Raw genomic sequence first — 15,956 nt, 5'->3', positions numbered from 1 at the left:
CAGTGTAGCCTGTGTTGTTGTACTGTACAACAATACAGGCAAAGGAGACAATGAGGCTGAATTTGACTTTGAAGATCAGATATTTGATTCCTGCTGATGTTTCCTGATCCTGTTGAACAAGCTCAGCTAGTGGGCTGCTCATTATGAGTTCATAATATTTGCTCAGTGACTTATGATTAGACCAAACCATCCTTGTGTATTGCAGCTATCCTGCATAGTCTCTATTAGGACATAAACAGACACATGATACTCATGCTGCTCATTTCTCATTTTTTTCATTCTCCTTCACAATAACAAAAACTCCTGTGCTGGTGAAACTTTGCTGTCTAAAGCATCAAGAGTTTTCATATATCTACCCTTTTGTAAGGCAGTGGAATTCTAGCAAGCTAAGTAGTCCCAAGACATGAAGTGAAGGATAACTGCTTTTATCAGTGAAGCAGTGGATTTATTGAAAGACTTCCCTAAAATCACTGAAGCTAGAAATCTTAGAGAAAAGATTATGTCTAAGTGTCTTCGGGTTATTTCTGTGTCGTGGATTCAGATGATTCCAGATTGTGTTAAAATTAAAAATGCCCCATTCCAAAGAATAAAGAAGGATGACTAATTTCCTCTAAGTCAGACTTGGAAATACTGCTACGTGTTGTACACAAGGTTCGTAGGAGCAGTTAGACCTGCTGAAGTCTGGTTATTATTTCATCAGTTGTGAGATAACCACATTAACTCAAGACTATAATAGGATTGTGCTCTGCCACTGCGCTGTGTGCTGCAAGGAGTCGCTGATTGATTCGGAGAAGTTATTTTCCCTCCCGCAACTGGCTGCCTGAGGCAGAGGTCCAGCTGATGGGATGGGTGAGTGTGGGAGGAGGTTCAAACCACTGTCTGCCTTCAGCATCTAAAAAGGACTCAAGCTGCACCACCGCAGACGCAGTAGGGACCGGAAATCGAGCAGCTTTAGCTTCAAAATAAAACATCGAGAGCCTTTTACCCATGCATTTTTTCATCGCTAGGTTGTTTCCACATTAGTATTTTTTAACAGCATTTAAAACCGTATATACAGATATTCTGATCATAAACTGCAGGCATACGATATGGAGATAGTTCTCTTTCTGTTAGTGTGTAATTTTCTCCTAAGTCATCTCAAGACTAAATTTTGTTTGTTTCTTTGTTTGTTTGTTGTACTCAATTGTTGCTGTAAGGGTTGGCTTTGGTTTAAAAACGTCGTTTTTAATTAAACAACGACAATTTTAATTAATAAAAATATTTTTTAATCAATTATTATTATTATTATTATTATTATTATTATTATTATTATTATTATTGTTGTTCATTTAAAAAATGTATTTATGTGATATTATTTTATCCTTAACCACATTTCAGGCGTTTGCGGGTTCTTCGCTGTCTGAGTTTATTCTGAAAGTCCAAAGCGGATGTTTGGGCACACTAATGACGCTGTTTTGACACCGTCGCTCTTTCACAACTGTGTGGAAGCAGAGGGGCTGTAGCGACTTGAAAGGGACCATCGCATACCATGAGGGACTGACCTGCCGCACAGTGCCGATATTTTCAGAGGTCCTCGTCTCGTCTTTTTTCCTCAGTAATGAGAGTCTGGATGACTGCAAAGAGCCCCCCTAAACGAGACACTGCCGAGGACGCGATTTTTGAGGTGTAGCTGTATTAATGGAATAAAGGCAGGTAAGGCATCATACTCAGCCGATAGGTGATCTGTAATAGTGCGACGCCGTTTTGAGCGCTTATATGTGAAGTGACGGTAGATGCTGATATTAATGTGTTTTCTTGCGTGTTTTTCTCGCCACTCTGAGGTGACTAAGTCCCGTTGTGTTTTCTGGTATGTGGGAAAAATCGCAGCGCAAAAGGTCCGTAATAATGGAGCAGTGTGCAATACAGGCTCGCAAAGTGACAGTGTGGAGGTAGTAACAGGCTGTCCCTTTAAAAACCGCACTGCCAGAGAGGCAGAAAGGCTGGGATGGAAAACAAAACAGTTTGGCCAAAAATGTCCAGCTGCAGTTTCAAGGCTGTAACTTGGACATCGCGGGTTGTTACACGTGGCTCTGGTCAAAAATGCCGATGTTACGTGCGCGGACAGTCTGGGGCCACACTAACACTGAATTGCGTTTTAACTCCAGAAAGCGCTCGAAGACTTTACAGGCATGCCTGTCACTCCCCTCGGAGAGCGGAGAGACAGTCAGAGGAGGTGTGGATGTGGATGCTCCTTAAACGAGCACCAGATGTGCTCAGCTGCAATAATCATTATGTAAATACAGAGAGGGGGGGGGACAACAAGATTTTAACATGTGGATTAAAGCTTAATTATTTGTAAATACTCAAACTCTAATTAATATCATCCATAAAGGGATTTACGTGATTTCAGTCGTAGTTTCAGTGTTTAAATGAAATAGTCTCAAATTTCATACAATTTCTGCTCAATCTGGCATCTCAGTATACTGTATATTGATTATTTACTGTTTATGTTTACTGTCATACATGGTCCTGCACACAGAAGCTGTGCATATGCTTCTGAGGAAATAAATCAGCGGAGATGTCCCTGCATGTTCACAAGTGTTGAGGTTGTACTGTAGCAGTGGGCTGCTTGTGTAGGCGGCTAAACCAGAGGAACGGTGAGTAGGTTTGTCTTGTTGCAGTGAATCAGCCTGCTATTAGTGGTACATGTTCTGGCGGACAAGGTCGGAAAATGAAAGTGGCTTATGTTTGAGGAGTGCAGAGAATATGCTGCAAACGCCAGTGCTGAGGAGCAGTTAACCAGAGGATCACTAGAGGTAACTAAACTGCTTGATCTACATAGGATTTTAAGCAGCTATCTTACTTTTTTTCTTTTTTTTTATTATGCACCACTAAAAGGTGTGTCGCCTTTTTTCCTTCTATTTGTTGTTCCTTTATAGTTGCTTATCTACTGTGCGAATGGCTTTTGATCAGTCAGGTAATGGGAAACGGGAGTTCAGGGAGATTCTGGGATTCTGGATTGGCATCTCACCTATCTAAAAGCTTTGTGCCTGAAGTAGAAAAAAACTGTAATTTTCAATAAATAGAAATCTAAATTAGAATGAACGAATAAGAAGAAGAAAAATCTTGATAAGCACTGATTTCTTTTATTGAGAAATGCTCGATTTGGAGGGCCTGTGTCTGACATCAACACTGTAGATTTAATCAGGTGGGTGGGTGTATGACTCGCAAACAAGTACAGACTTTTTGTTGGCTTTAATTGATAGAGGAGTAGAGCGCACACAGGAAAGTGCAGAGAAAGCAAAGTGGAATGACGCATTGGAAATTCTTCAGGCAGGATCTAACCAAGTCTTTTGGCATCTTAGTCACCTGATCAACCAAGTGAGCACTTTTTACGTGAAACTTAAGTAGCCTTTTTACTGATTTGTGACTTTTTGTACTGTAGTTTATGATCATTTTTGAATTACATGTGTCGTTTCCCTACACATCATCTCTGATGTTGCTCAGCATGTAGCCCAGATATTTGTGCTTGAACAGAATGTGTCTTAACTCGGGAAGCACTCCTTAGAAATGAAACTAAAGCAGCAAAAGAGGAACTGGAGATGTCATACCACCAGCATATTTATCACAAGCCAAGCTTCCTCTCCCAGGAAAGTCCTTTCCTTCCCTTCTGAAAAGTTCCTAAAATGTGCTTGGCGAGTCATGCTTGCAGCACGCTTTTTCTACACACCAGCCTCTCTTTGGAAGTGTGTGAGTCAGCTGTGGAATCCACTGAACAAAATTCTCAGCGCATTTTAATGTCCCCCAGTAACTTCACGAGTATTCATGACTGTGAAAATTCTCCCGTTTACAGGCGTCAGCTTGCAACTTTTGTCTCCAGTTACTTTGGAAATGAGAGCAAGCTGTACCTCTGAATCAGAAAGTGTGTAAAGGATTAGTGGCCATAACTCTTATTAGCCTGAGAAGGAGGAGGAGGAAGGGGGTTAGGGAGCATGCATCCATTTTGTGACTAATGAACACGGCCCTTTGAAGAGCATTGAGAAGGCCTATTGTAAAACACCATTGTCTGGCTGCTTGCTGCCACGGTAACACTCTCACACTGGCAGCAGGACTGAAATGCTGCAGTCACAAATGACAAATGCTTTGCCAGGAGAAAGAAAATGTGAGAAAAGAAAGGCTTCATTTTTACCTTGACTCCGCAGAGCGGATTGAAATTCAATTTGGAGGATGTTTCACAAGACAGCAGCTTTGTTCTCAGAGAAAATACCCACTTATAGGAGTCAGCGAAGACATTTGCAAGCAGTTTGGTTTACAGAGCATCTAATGAGCAGAAAGCATAGCCTCATGTTGTTGCTTAGGTTGATAAAGAGGACTGGTGAAGGCTGGAATTCCTTCCTGGCCGTTTTCCTTTCCTGACCTTTTTTGCCCTGCATTGTTTCTCCGTGCTCGCTCAGTTGTCTCGTTTGTATATCCTTTGCGTGCCAAGTGTAAAATCAACAACTGGGGACACAGGAACCTTCTTGTGGTGGAGCAGCTAATATTGCAAATTCAAGTTTGGAAACAAAGTATTTTTAGACTTTCGGGGCAAAGTTTTCCCCTTTTTTGGACTCAACTCTTACCCTGTTGACTTTCTTCGTGTGTGGGAATGTGCCTGCGTTATTTACGTGCTTTCGAGGCTCGGGGTTGAGACGGATTGGCGAAAGTGGGGATTACACTGATGGGAAAATACACCAGAAAAAGACAACTCTTAAGGATCGGCGTGTGCCCATCAGTATGTGAGCTTCTTTGTTTGTATCAGCTCTTCACAAGCACACCTCCCAAACGTTGTAGTTTAATTCCAGCAAACTTGGCATTTAATTTATTGTTGTTGAAATTACTGAAAAGGTTATCCAAACATCATCAAGCCTGGCTTTGTGCAGAGTTCTGATGAGCTGGCAGTCAGACTCGCTCAAGCAGGATTAGGATGGATTGTTTGGCAGAGCTGGTGATGGCCGCTGACGTATCTTTTACTCGCTTATAAAGTGCAAAGCTGTTGTTTCCCATTCTGCTTTCGATAAAGAATTGTTTTGGCCTGCTTTCTGTGGTTTGGATAACAATTATAGCCTCCTGTCACACAAGATTACGGCATGTCAGCGCAAGCAGGCAGGCAGTATCTGCAGGCTACCAACTTGCAGAATTTCCTGTGAACTGTTTCGCTTCATCTGTATAGCACTTGCAGAACTGTAAATTTTTTGTTTTCTCTTTTTTTTAATCCCCACCTGCAGTTTATACAGCAGCGATGTCTGGAAAATCAGATGGGAAAAAGAAGTGGGCGGCGGTCAGGGATCGCCTGGGTTCCTCGCAGGATTCTGACACTCAGCAGGAAGCCAACCTGGAGAATTCTGATCCAGAGCTGTGCATCAGACTGCTCCAAGTCCCCACAGTCGTCAACTACTCTGGGCTGAAGCGCCGCCTGGAAGGCAGCGATGAGACATGGATGGTGCAGTTCCTGGAGTTAAGCGGGCTGGATCTCCTCCTGGAGGCCCTGGACCGTCTCTCCGGGCGCGGATGCTCTCGCATTGCAGATGCTCTCCTGCAGCTCACCTGTGTCAGCTGCGTCCGTGCAGTGATGAACTCGGCGGCGGGGATCCACTTCATCATAGAGAACGAGGGATACATTCGGAAGCTCTCCCAAGGTTGACCACAAATGCGCTTTCCCAGTGTTGTGTTGATGCCTCTGCTCAGTCTCACGTGAAAATAAACGTTCCAGATATTTCATTGTTAAAAGTTATTTCAAATAAAGCCGTCTCCTCTTTAATGACAGGGGATTTGACCCTTTTTTTCCGTGTTTTATGTAACATTTGTAATATTGTGTTAAAGTGGTCATAGCTCACATGATTAAAGGGTTCTCTGTGACTCATTCTGTCAAGCTGAATTTTCCAGTCATGTCCTCAGCTTTAACATGCAGACATGACTCATTAAGGGTCGCTTTGGGACATCCCTGAATTTGTAATGTGGCAGTGTGCTGTGAATATTGGATTTCCCCAGCTACAGACACATATTTATCTACAGTACAGCAACACATCTTTAGAGGGCAAAGTTCAAGTAGTGTTGCCTCAAAGACGGCAAAACAATCCTTTTATTTTAGGTCTGGACACGAAGCGGAAGGAGTAGACACGGGGGAATTATTTTAAGGAAAACTGATGGGGGAGAATAGGAGAATTCAACCTTTGCTGATGTGTGCAATCATTATGCTACACAGCGTTGGACACCTCCAACACCATGGTGAAGAAGCAGGTGTTTGAGCTTCTTGCAGCCCTCAGCATGTTCTCTCTGGACGGTCATCGGCTGGCACTTGACGCCCTGGACCATTACAAGGCAAGCGGATTAAACCAGCAGAAAAGTTAGCAGAGCTCCAGTCTGACTTTCTTCTCACATCTCAAATGTGGTTTCTCCTTCAGGGCGTAAAGACGCAGCAGTATCGCTTCAGCGTGATTATGAACGAGCTTCAGGCCACAGATAACGTCCCTTACATGGTCACGCTCCTCAGTGTCATCAACGCTCTCATCTTCGGGACAGAGGACCTCAGGCAGCGGGATAGGATGAGAAAGGAGTTCATCGGTAGGTTCGGCTGCTCCTCAACAGTTAATTCCTTTATGGTCCCGCTATAGGAAAAGGTGACGCTGTGGGTAAACTGTTAGCTCAAAGTGAATACAAAGGGGAAAAGCAGGCCATGGGCAGGAGCGCTCTTGCAAATATATCTGTCACTGGGTCTGACTAAGAATAGGTCTCCTGGCCTCATTCTCACTTTTACAAAATGCCTGAGAATTAAAAAAAAAAAACAACTCAAGCCTTTATTAGATGGTGTAATTCATTCATTTTGCACCACAAATCAGCAGAAATGAAAATATCACCACTCTTAGAATAACTGGGCAGCATTAAACCTTGAATGCAGAGTAGGCTGTTTCCTCTGAGGGCCACCAGTGTATATTCTGTGCAAACGCTGGTTTAACCTTTGACTAAGCCAGAGTTAAACCTCATTTTAAATGAGGAACAAGTTAAGCACTAAGCTTCCTGAAGAGCACCACATTCATGATGGTTTGAGAAATATGCCATAGCTTCTCTCCCACAACGTGTTAGTTTTGGACCAATCAGCCACCTGATAGGTCCAATTGGTTTGGACCAATCAGCCACCTGACTGGCCACGCCTCCTTTCTGATTGCTCACCTGTGACTTCCTGGAATTTCCCCCAAAACTAACATATAGACCTGTGTGGAGGCATGTGACACTGTTTTTAAGACATTTCCTGAAAAGCCACTGATTGCTTGTTGTTTTACCCGGAGCTGTGTCATTTTGTGTTATTTTCCTTGCAGGGCTTCAGTTACTTGATGTTCTGCCAAAGCTGAGGTGAGCCATCCTTCTGGTGTTCACATTTGATTATTTTTTTCAGCCTCTTAATTTCCGCAATAAAGTCGCTGAGGTACATTTTTAAAGGTTCCTTTTTAAAAGCTATAATCACTGCAAGTGAAATGGTGCTTTTAGAAAAATAGTTTTGTGATGTATTTCCATTAATGGCATAAATTGGATCAAAGGTCCTTGTCAGAACTTTTTAAGGAAAAAACACTGAAGATGGGATTGAAATAAACTATGAACCGAGCTATGACTGTAATACGTGTGTGTGTTTGTGGCGTGCAGGGAGCAGGAGGATGAAGACTTGATTATTCAGTGCGAAGCTTTTGAAGAGGCGATGGCTGAGGATGAGGAAGAGCTCCTGCGAGTGTATGGGGGCATTGATATGAGTAATCACCTGGAGGTTTTTACTACACTTTTTAACAAGGTGAGAAAAGCCTATTGAAATGGCTCTGTCATCTATTCCTAATAAAATATATAGTCCATCAAGCAGAACACCGCATGAATGCGGCTTTTCTCTCAGAAGTCTCACAGTAAAGAGAGAGATCTTTTAATAGGCTACAGATTAAAATACCTTATTATCCTTGTGCATAAATTAAAAAAAATGCACAAATTATCAGGCTTAATGTTCTTGTTGGTGTTTGTGTGCAGGTGAGCAGCTCCCCAGCCTCTCTCCAGCTGCTGTCCATCCTGCAGACGTTGCTGGTGCTGGGACCAGGGCGCCCTGACATCTGGTTGGCTCTGGAGGCCATCACTAACAGAGCCATACTGCTCGCCCAGGACTGTGAGTCAGCACAGCAGCAACAATGCATTCACTCCAGGTCAACACTTTAAAAGAGGCTAATGGCTGCTTAATGGCTACATGGTGAAGACGAGTGATTATTCAGGCATATAGATCGCCTTGAGATGAAATGCAGGGAGTCTGTGTTAGGATGGCTGAAAGCTTCAGTTGTAGAGTGGGAAGCTGATTCACATCGTGTGTGTGTGTTTTCTGGTTTTGTGCTGCAGCTCAGATGGAGTCCTGTGAGAAGATCATGCAGCGGCTGATGATTTTTAAAAGGAAAAGCTGCGACGATCGGCACGAGGTGGACGGACTGCGGGTCAAAGTGGATAAGGCTGTGCAGACGGAGCTGGATCACCTGTACATGGAGAAGCTAAACAAAAGCACACAATCCCCTAAAAGGCCACTGTGTGCCTCTGCTCCACCTCCACCCCCACCACCCCCTCTACCCCCCTCTAACCAGTGCCCGCCACCACCACCGCCGCCACCTCCTCTACCCCCCTCTAACCAGTGCCCGCCACCACCACCGCCGCCACCTCCACCGCTACCTGGAGGGTTTGCTGGTCCCCCGCCACCTCCTCCATTGCCTGGAATGGCTCCCCCCCCACCACCACCACCTCTGCCCTTTGGACCAGGGATCCCCCTCCTCCCCCGCCCTTACCAGGGATGGGTGGTGGGCCACCACCACCTCCACCTTTACCCGGCATGATTGTGGCCCAGAGTAGCCAGGCCCTGGTCTGCAGCGCGCCCTCAAAGACAAGCCGCTGTCCCACTCTGAGGATGAAGAAGCTCAACTGGCAGAAACTTCGCACTGTTACTGGTAAGTGGATAAAACTTCCATTTTTTTTTATTAATTGTTTTGTTCTAATTTTAATAACAGTCAAACCTCATACTAATTTTTCTTTTTCATAAATCTGTATTATCAGCTAATACAGTATAGGCCCCACATTTTTAAATAGCAATAATTATGAGGAATTTAAGCAAAGGCACTGGCTGCTGCCATCTGTGTAGTGAACAGTTGATGGGAGTGGAGCGCTGACATGAATAGCGCTCGGAGTTGTTAAACCATCCAAAATTGGGTGTTAATTAATGTGGGTGTCGAAGGCTTCCCTCAAGTTTCTGGAAGGAGAGAGATGATCACTTGGCACAATGTCCGTACAAAAGTGGAGCCGCACAAGCTCATGACGGGTTACTCTCTTTTCCTTCGTGCACACAGATGGTCACTCCATGTGGGCCTCGGTTCAGAAAGAGCCGCCTCCTCACGAGCCCGACTACAGCAGCATCGAGCAGCTGTTCTGCCTCCCGGTGGCCGAACACAAAGACAAGGGGGCAGCTGCTCCTGTCAAGAAGGAGCCTAAAGAGGTGTGCTTGGTCAGCTCTCGACGGTGCTCCTCAGAGCAGAAACACTCAGAAAAACACTGCTAATAAGCAGAGGCGAACAATCAGTAATCCTGTTTTTGTTCTCTTACACCCCTCCTTTTATAGATCACATTCATCGACCCAAAGAAAAGCCTGAATGTGAATATATTCCTAAAGCAGTTCAAATGGTGAGATATCAAACACATTTTTGTGATTTGATGGGTTTTGCTTGTGTTCCCTCATTTCTACTTTTTATTTTCTCCATGCAGCACAAATGAGGAGTTTGTGGGCATGATCCAGAGTGGTGATCGGACTCGCTTTGACGTGGAGGTGCTAAAACAGCTTCTTAAGCTCCTGCCAGAGAAGCATGAGGTTTGTGCTGCCAACATCCTTACCTCGAGTGTTTTTATCTGCCAATTAAGGGCCCGCTTGAGAATGATGGTGCTTTGTCTGAGTCACTGCTTTGTGTTTTCACGTAGATGGAGAATCTAAAGTCCTTCCAGGGAGAGAGAGACAAGCTGGCAAACGTTGATCGCTTCTACACCTCTCTCCTTACTGTGCCGTGGTAACCCCCCCCCCCCCCCCTTTTTAAAAAGTTTATTTCTGCTTTAAGTGTTGCTTACGTGACTGCCGTGTGCGTGACTTCCTCTCTTCTCACTCTTCTCTTCAGTTATCAGTTGAGGATTGAGTGCATGCTTTTGTGCGAGGAAACCGCATCAGTGTTGGAAATGCTCAAACCTAAAGTCAAGCTTGTGGAGGAGGCCTGCCACTGTAAGTCAACCTTAGTCCCTCACCTGTGTTCACATGCATTCAGCTATAATTCTTAAGGGGGCGGTTCACCTTAAAATCAATTTTCTGGCTTTTCATCAGTGTTTCTGTTGAACTCTTGACTCTAATGAAAGCAAATGGCACTTGCCTTGAGGATATTCAAAGCAGAAAAAGTTGGATTTGTGCAACTGCAACGTCTCTTTCCAGAAATCATGACACAGCTACTCAAAAAAAAATCCATAATTCTTATTTTGAGCAGTTTTGTGTGGGAACTATTTTCTCTCTTTACCGAGCCATCTACACCTGGAAGGGTGTCTGGCTCTGCATTCTCCGAATCATGCTGGCTTTGTGCACAATGTCTGTTTTATTGAGCACTTCTAGCCACCATGTCCATCTCCGAGGTGGCTTGAAGCCAAGTGAGACGGAGCGAAGCCCACGATCCTCTGCCAGGAAAAGGGTGGAGCTGAGCTACCATCTCATGTGGAGGAGTTCACGTTATTTACAGGTTTAGTTCGTGAGTGGAGGAGTGGAGGATTGGCAATTGGATTTGCTGCACGATCTGCAGTGATGCGGGCAGTGTGTTAGTCTGCTATGGTGAAGAAAGAGCTGAGTGTGAAGGCGAAGCTGTCAGCTTGATTAGTCCGTCCACATCATGTTGTCATGACTGAGCACTGTTTATACAGGTGAGGAATGTAGTCATCCGCGTTCACTCCTCCACAGCCAGCTGAGGTGAGTGGGCGTCTGACTACGATGCCATCCGGTCGCCTCCTAGGTGAAGATGTTTCGGGCATATCCAACAGGGAGAAAGCCAGGGACACATTGGAAACATTGTCTCTCAGCTGGCTTGGGAGTGCCTCAGGAAGAGGATAAGGCGGTGGTTTAGGGAGGAAGGAAACTGAGTAGATGGATGGATGAATATATCCACCACCTTAATGAGAGTAGATGGCATTACAGTCCAGGTGAGAGGAGCGTCATTAATGTTTACGTCCTGTTATCTGTCACAGGCACATGCCTCACGTTGGGGGTGAATGTAGGCTTCCTTCTGTTCAGTGATGACGATGCATTCACTTAAGCAAGAAAAAAGTTCCTGCACAAAACTGCACAACAAAGCTTGTCTATTTGCTAACTGCTGGGACATCATTTATGAAAATAGTACAACAGGCCTGATTGGAGGAAAAATAAGGAAATTGGGTTAAGGGTGAACTTTTTTTTTTTTTTTTTTAAATTGGCTAGCTTAAAATATGTATTATATGTTAACACATTGTCACTGGTTTCTTAGCTCTTAGAACGAGCACGCTCATGCCCAGTTTTTGCAGGCTCATCCTCGACGTGGGAAATTTTCTCAATTATGTAAGAACCTCATCCCTTTCTTATTCCTCCGTCAGTTGAGCTGACATTTAGACAGAGTTTGCATTTTTAATCACTGGTCTACTTTCAGGGAAGTCACACAGGGAACGCCGAGGGGTTCAAGATAAGCTCTCTGCTCAAGCTCACAGAAACCAAGGCCAACAAGAGCCGCATTACGCTGCTTCATCACATCCTGGAGGTACGCAAACCGGCCGGCAGCTACCACAAAGTCTTTGGGTTTTTTTTCTCCTCAGTCATGAAGTTGTTTAATCACCCACTGCATGGCTTGTTTTGCAAAGGAAGCAGAGGCAAACCACCCAGAGCTGTTGGCTCTACCGGACGAGATAGCCATATGTGAAAAGGCAGCAGGGTATGGAAATCTTTCATGCAAACTTAAACTCTTGCTTTTTTTTTTTCTTCAACTGTTTTGTCAAAGATTTCTAACACTTGGCGCTTGTCACCCTTGCTCCTCAGAGTTAACCTGGACTCTGTTCAGTCAGAAGCCAGTGCGTTACTCAAACGGCTGAATGAGACAGCCAAGAAAGTCTCCAACTCTGCGGAGGAGGTGAAGGAGCAGTATGCAAAAGTTCTCGAGGTAAAATGTCAGTCTTTGCTTTTTCTCCAAATGGATGCAAAACTGCATAACTCAGCACTGTTTTCTTGGCAGCTGGATCCACATCCCAAATGCTTCTCTCTCTCTGCTGCAGGCAAATCTGGAGTTGTGTGGAGAATTAAACGAGAAATTCGCCGAGATTGAGACGAAAAAGGGTGAACTGGCTGTCTATTTATGTGAAGATGCCAATCAGCTGTCACTGGAGGAACTCTTCGGTACCATCAGGACTTTCCGAGGACTCTTCATCAAGGCGCTGAAGGTCAGAGAGGCTGCTTTGGTTGATGTCAAGCATTATGAGACTATCTTAGGATTGTATATTTGCTTGTTCTGCTGTCAAGTGTGTGTGAGAGAGAACACGCGGCACTGTTAAATCTTCCTCTTGTGTGTGGGAGGTAGTGTTTTGTTTGTAACATTTGTATCAATAAACTGTGGAAAACTGAGACATGTTAATATGCTACGGCCCGAATGACACAAAGACAAACTGCTATGTACATTTTGTACTTGCGAGATAGTGAAATCCTTCCTTAATGATAACAGGAAAACAAAACTCGGAAAGAACAGGCGGCCAAGGCTGAGAAGAGAAAGAAGCAGCTGGCAGAGGAAGAGTCCAAGAGACAGAAAGGAGAGAATGGGAAAATAAGTAAGTTGTGAAGAGCGCTGTGTTCTTCTACTGCACTAGAAAATTCTGAACAAGATGTGATGTGAATATCGTGTTTCTTATGTCCTCTTTGTGCCCTTCTTTTCAGTCAAGAAAGGTTTTGTGCCGCAGAACGATGGCTGCATCATAGAAAACCTCCTGGCGGACATCAGAAAAGGTTTCAGCCTCAGAAAGACCCGGCCAAGGTGCGATTCGGAAAGCCTCCCTTCTAGTGAAATGCGTAGGGATACCTGCCCACCTGGTAAGGATACGAGACCGTGGTCTCCATCCGCAGTTCCTAGCTCCCCTCCTGATCCGCTTAACCGCGAGCCACAAAACTGCCTTGTTGGATTATTTGTGCTTCTGCACCGCCTCCCGTCTCACCAAGTTAGCTCCATTGCTTTTTGTTTGCTTTTGTTTTTTGCTTTGTGGAGCCCATGTGAGCATTTCTTTTTATGGAGAGCCTCTTGTCGTCCTGTCTTGTTGCTCGCTGCAGAACATCACCTAATTTCAGATGTTAATTCTGTTAACTGATCGGCTGTTCTGTCCCCCAGGATCAGGTGCGAAGTCTGTAGGAGAAGAAGCCGTCGACATGGCCACCATTTCCGCTCCTACCGCGTCTCAGACAGAGGGTCGCCACAACAGCACGGGCGAGGTGAACGGCTTCATAAGCCCGTCAGAAGAGACTCAGCCGGCTCCTCAGCTGAATGCAGTGCTCGACGGCACAGCTGCACCTCCAAGCACACTTCCAGGAAAGACAGCTCCAGCGGCACCCCTGGGAAGACCTACATCTCTGCAGCCAGAGAAAGATGCAGCATCACCTATAGATGTGACTCGAGCTCAGTCTCAGGTTAAAGGGGACCACCAACCATGCCTCCCCACAAACGGCTTTTCATTAGATTCAGCAGAGACCAGCGTCATCAGTCCTTCATCCCTCTCAGACTCTGACCTGCTGGAGGCTACATTTGACTACACACCCAGCCCGGCCCCCGAGCAGCCAACAGATCTTAGCGTTAATGTTCACGTCAAAGAAATTCCAAGTACGGACACGAAGCAGAGCATGGAAAGTGAAATGATGGGAGAGGGGAAAGGCGAAAATACTAATAAACCAAGCCATTTACCAAAGACTGTAGGGCAAGAGAAGCAGCACGAGGAGACCGCGTACACGGGGGCGAAAACGTCTGGCCAAGACGAGGTCGACAGTTGCAAACTTGCAGACCCTAAAAAGAGCCTGATTGCGCTCGATGAGGGCATCATGCTGTGCGACGTTCCAGATTCACTGGAACCAGAAGATGTGGCGTCTGTGTCCGAAGCTCTTAAGCCAGACCCAAAGAAACAGATGAAGCTCCTTAAACAAAACAAAAAGAAGAGTAATCAAGGTAACCTATCCATTCACTTCAATAAAGGTCATCTCTGGAATGCTAGTCTCTTGATGTTTCTTAAAGGGAATCCTCTGTTAGTGTTGTTTTTATTCCATTTAACATTTTATATCTTATGTATCCGGCTATTTTACTATATGTGCGTTAATATTTTTACATGAATACATATCTTTTAAATTAAACAGTATGAATGCAGTGTGCAGCATTTGTCCTGAAGATTGAATACTGAATGGATTTTTTTAAAACCTGTGGTCCCTTTTGTTTGAATGTTCTGTTTTCCGTTCTGAAACACAAGGTAACAGTGGGAAAGGACACACTAAACATAAAACAGGCTGTGTGTTGCAGTGAGGTAGGTCAAGTCGATGGGATGGCAAACCGTAAGCCGGAAATTAACTCAATCATCGTCAGAGCTTTTGTTCCAAATAACACGTCATCTGTTGGTCTAACCGGAATCTGGATCTCATTTGTCTGTGTTGTCCGACTTTTAACACACGCCCGTCTCTCTTAACGCTTCCCCAGTTCAGTTGGTTGTCGAGCTAAACTCCTGGGGTTTGAGATATCTGTCAAACTTCAGCGGGGGGTAAAATAAAAATACTGTCTTGTGCAATAATAAATCATCTTTAATCAGTGGTTAATCTATCGAAATTAAGTTTACTGATCTCAAACAGCCGTTTGTGGGGTCTCTGTGAAGCCATTGTGGACAGTTATTTCATGAAAGCTGTCAGTTTTGTGTCCTCTTCTTCTTCCTCCATATATTCTTGTCCATTCTCTGAATCTGCAACAATTTAACCTGCTAACAGTCTCGTGTGCTTCTTGTAAACTGTTTTGTTAATTGAACTTTAATGAAAGATACTGTACATGATATAAAATGTATTAAAACATTTTCTAACTAAAACTCTGGGCATCTCTAAGCCAATAATACTGTTTGCAAGCAAAGCGTCTCTCTGCCAAGGGCCTTTGAGCCGGCAGTGTCGCTTACAGAAATAACTGTGAAAGGTATTAAAGTACACGCTTTCATTCGCACTATTGATTTTAGCATTTGTTCTCTCTAGGTGACTCCAGAAAAAGAAAATCGAGAGGGAAAAGAAAATGCTGACCTCTGAGCAGGAGTTCAGAACAGTATATTTTATTGGGATTCCATTAATGTTGATTGGAGGATGTGGAAGTCTTCTGTGAAGCTTTTCCTGACCAAGAAGAGCGACCACATCCGAGGCTGGGATTTTTTTTTCACATGTTACCAAGTCACTTTGTGTAAACTGGAGGTTTTTTGTGTTTATGAGGACTATTTTGAGGGGGAGAAAAAAAGCTAAATGTGCTTTATATGTTTGTATAATTGTTGTAATATGCAGTGAATGTGTTTTTGCTATAAGCTTTGTTTATATTTGCAGCACCCATAAAAAGATGCAGTGTTTGGTTCGAGATATTTAATTTAATCAATTATAAAATAATACAAATCTTATGTCTTAATTTCTTTGTTATTCAAATGATCTGCGACAGGATATATATAAAGGAGAAAGAGAATGGACTGTAACTTTTAATGTTGGGTATATTTTAATAAAACTGAAGATACTGTTCGTCTGTTTTGTTTTTGATCGTCTGAGTCGCATAGATGGCGGTATTGAGGCAATCCGAATCCGTTAGAAAAGCCTCAAAAAGTAATGTTTAAGCAATTCCACCTTCGTGACGATTGTGTAAAAACTGTTA

At 44.1% G+C, this 15,956-nt stretch overlaps 2 protein-coding genes across 2 annotated transcripts; both read left to right on the top strand.

Annotated features, from left to right (window-relative positions):
- The first annotated feature begins 1,428 nt into the window (after positions 1-1,428).
- inf2 (inverted formin 2) lies at positions 1,429-7,369 on the top strand. Its single transcript, XM_005453311.4, has 5 exons — positions 1,429-1,692; positions 5,244-5,654; positions 6,221-6,336; positions 6,420-6,579; positions 7,332-7,369. Exons 2-5 carry the CDS (start codon positions 5,258-5,260, stop codon positions 7,367-7,369), a joined length of 711 nt encoding a protein of 236 aa, XP_005453368.1. The 5' UTR covers positions 1,429-1,692; positions 5,244-5,257.
- LOC100704696 (inverted formin-2) lies at positions 7,231-15,826 on the top strand. The gene is given in 18 exon segments (XM_019348952.2): positions 7,231-7,365; positions 7,654-7,795; positions 8,020-8,152; positions 8,377-8,784; positions 8,787-8,969; positions 9,366-9,511; positions 9,635-9,696; positions 9,778-9,880; positions 9,988-10,073; positions 10,179-10,279; positions 11,556-11,626; positions 11,715-11,822; positions 11,923-11,993; positions 12,098-12,218; positions 12,331-12,495; positions 12,774-12,876; positions 12,983-13,135; positions 13,428-15,826. Coding segments are annotated over 17 exon segments (3,090 nt in total). The 5' UTR covers positions 7,231-7,365; positions 7,654-7,705; the 3' UTR covers positions 14,414-15,826.
- The last annotated feature ends 130 nt before the right edge of the window (positions 15,827-15,956 follow it).

This window comes from Oreochromis niloticus, linkage group LG19, assembly GCF_001858045.2.
Source record: "Oreochromis niloticus isolate F11D_XX linkage group LG19, O_niloticus_UMD_NMBU, whole genome shotgun sequence".
Taxonomy (NCBI): Eukaryota; Metazoa; Chordata; class Actinopteri; order Cichliformes; family Cichlidae; genus Oreochromis; species Oreochromis niloticus.
Note: the sequence above shows the minus strand (reverse complement) of the source record. Positions and strands in the feature narration are given on the sequence as shown.

What these genes read in the sequence shown, in the direction of transcription:
- inf2 (XM_005453311.4), top strand. Translation starts at nt 5,258, where the DNA reads ATGTCTGGAAAATCAGATGGGAAAAAGAAGTGGGCGGCGGTCAGGGAT. An exon ending in CATTCGGAAGCTCTCCCAAG is followed by an intron (nt 5,655 to 6,220) that starts GTTGACCACAAA and finishes TATGCTACACAG; the next exon opens with CGTTGGACACCTCCAACACC. An exon ending in GATGAGAAAGGAGTTCATCG is followed by an intron (nt 6,580 to 7,331) that starts GTAGGTTCGGCT and finishes TTTTCCTTGCAG; the next exon opens with GGCTTCAGTTACTTGATGTT.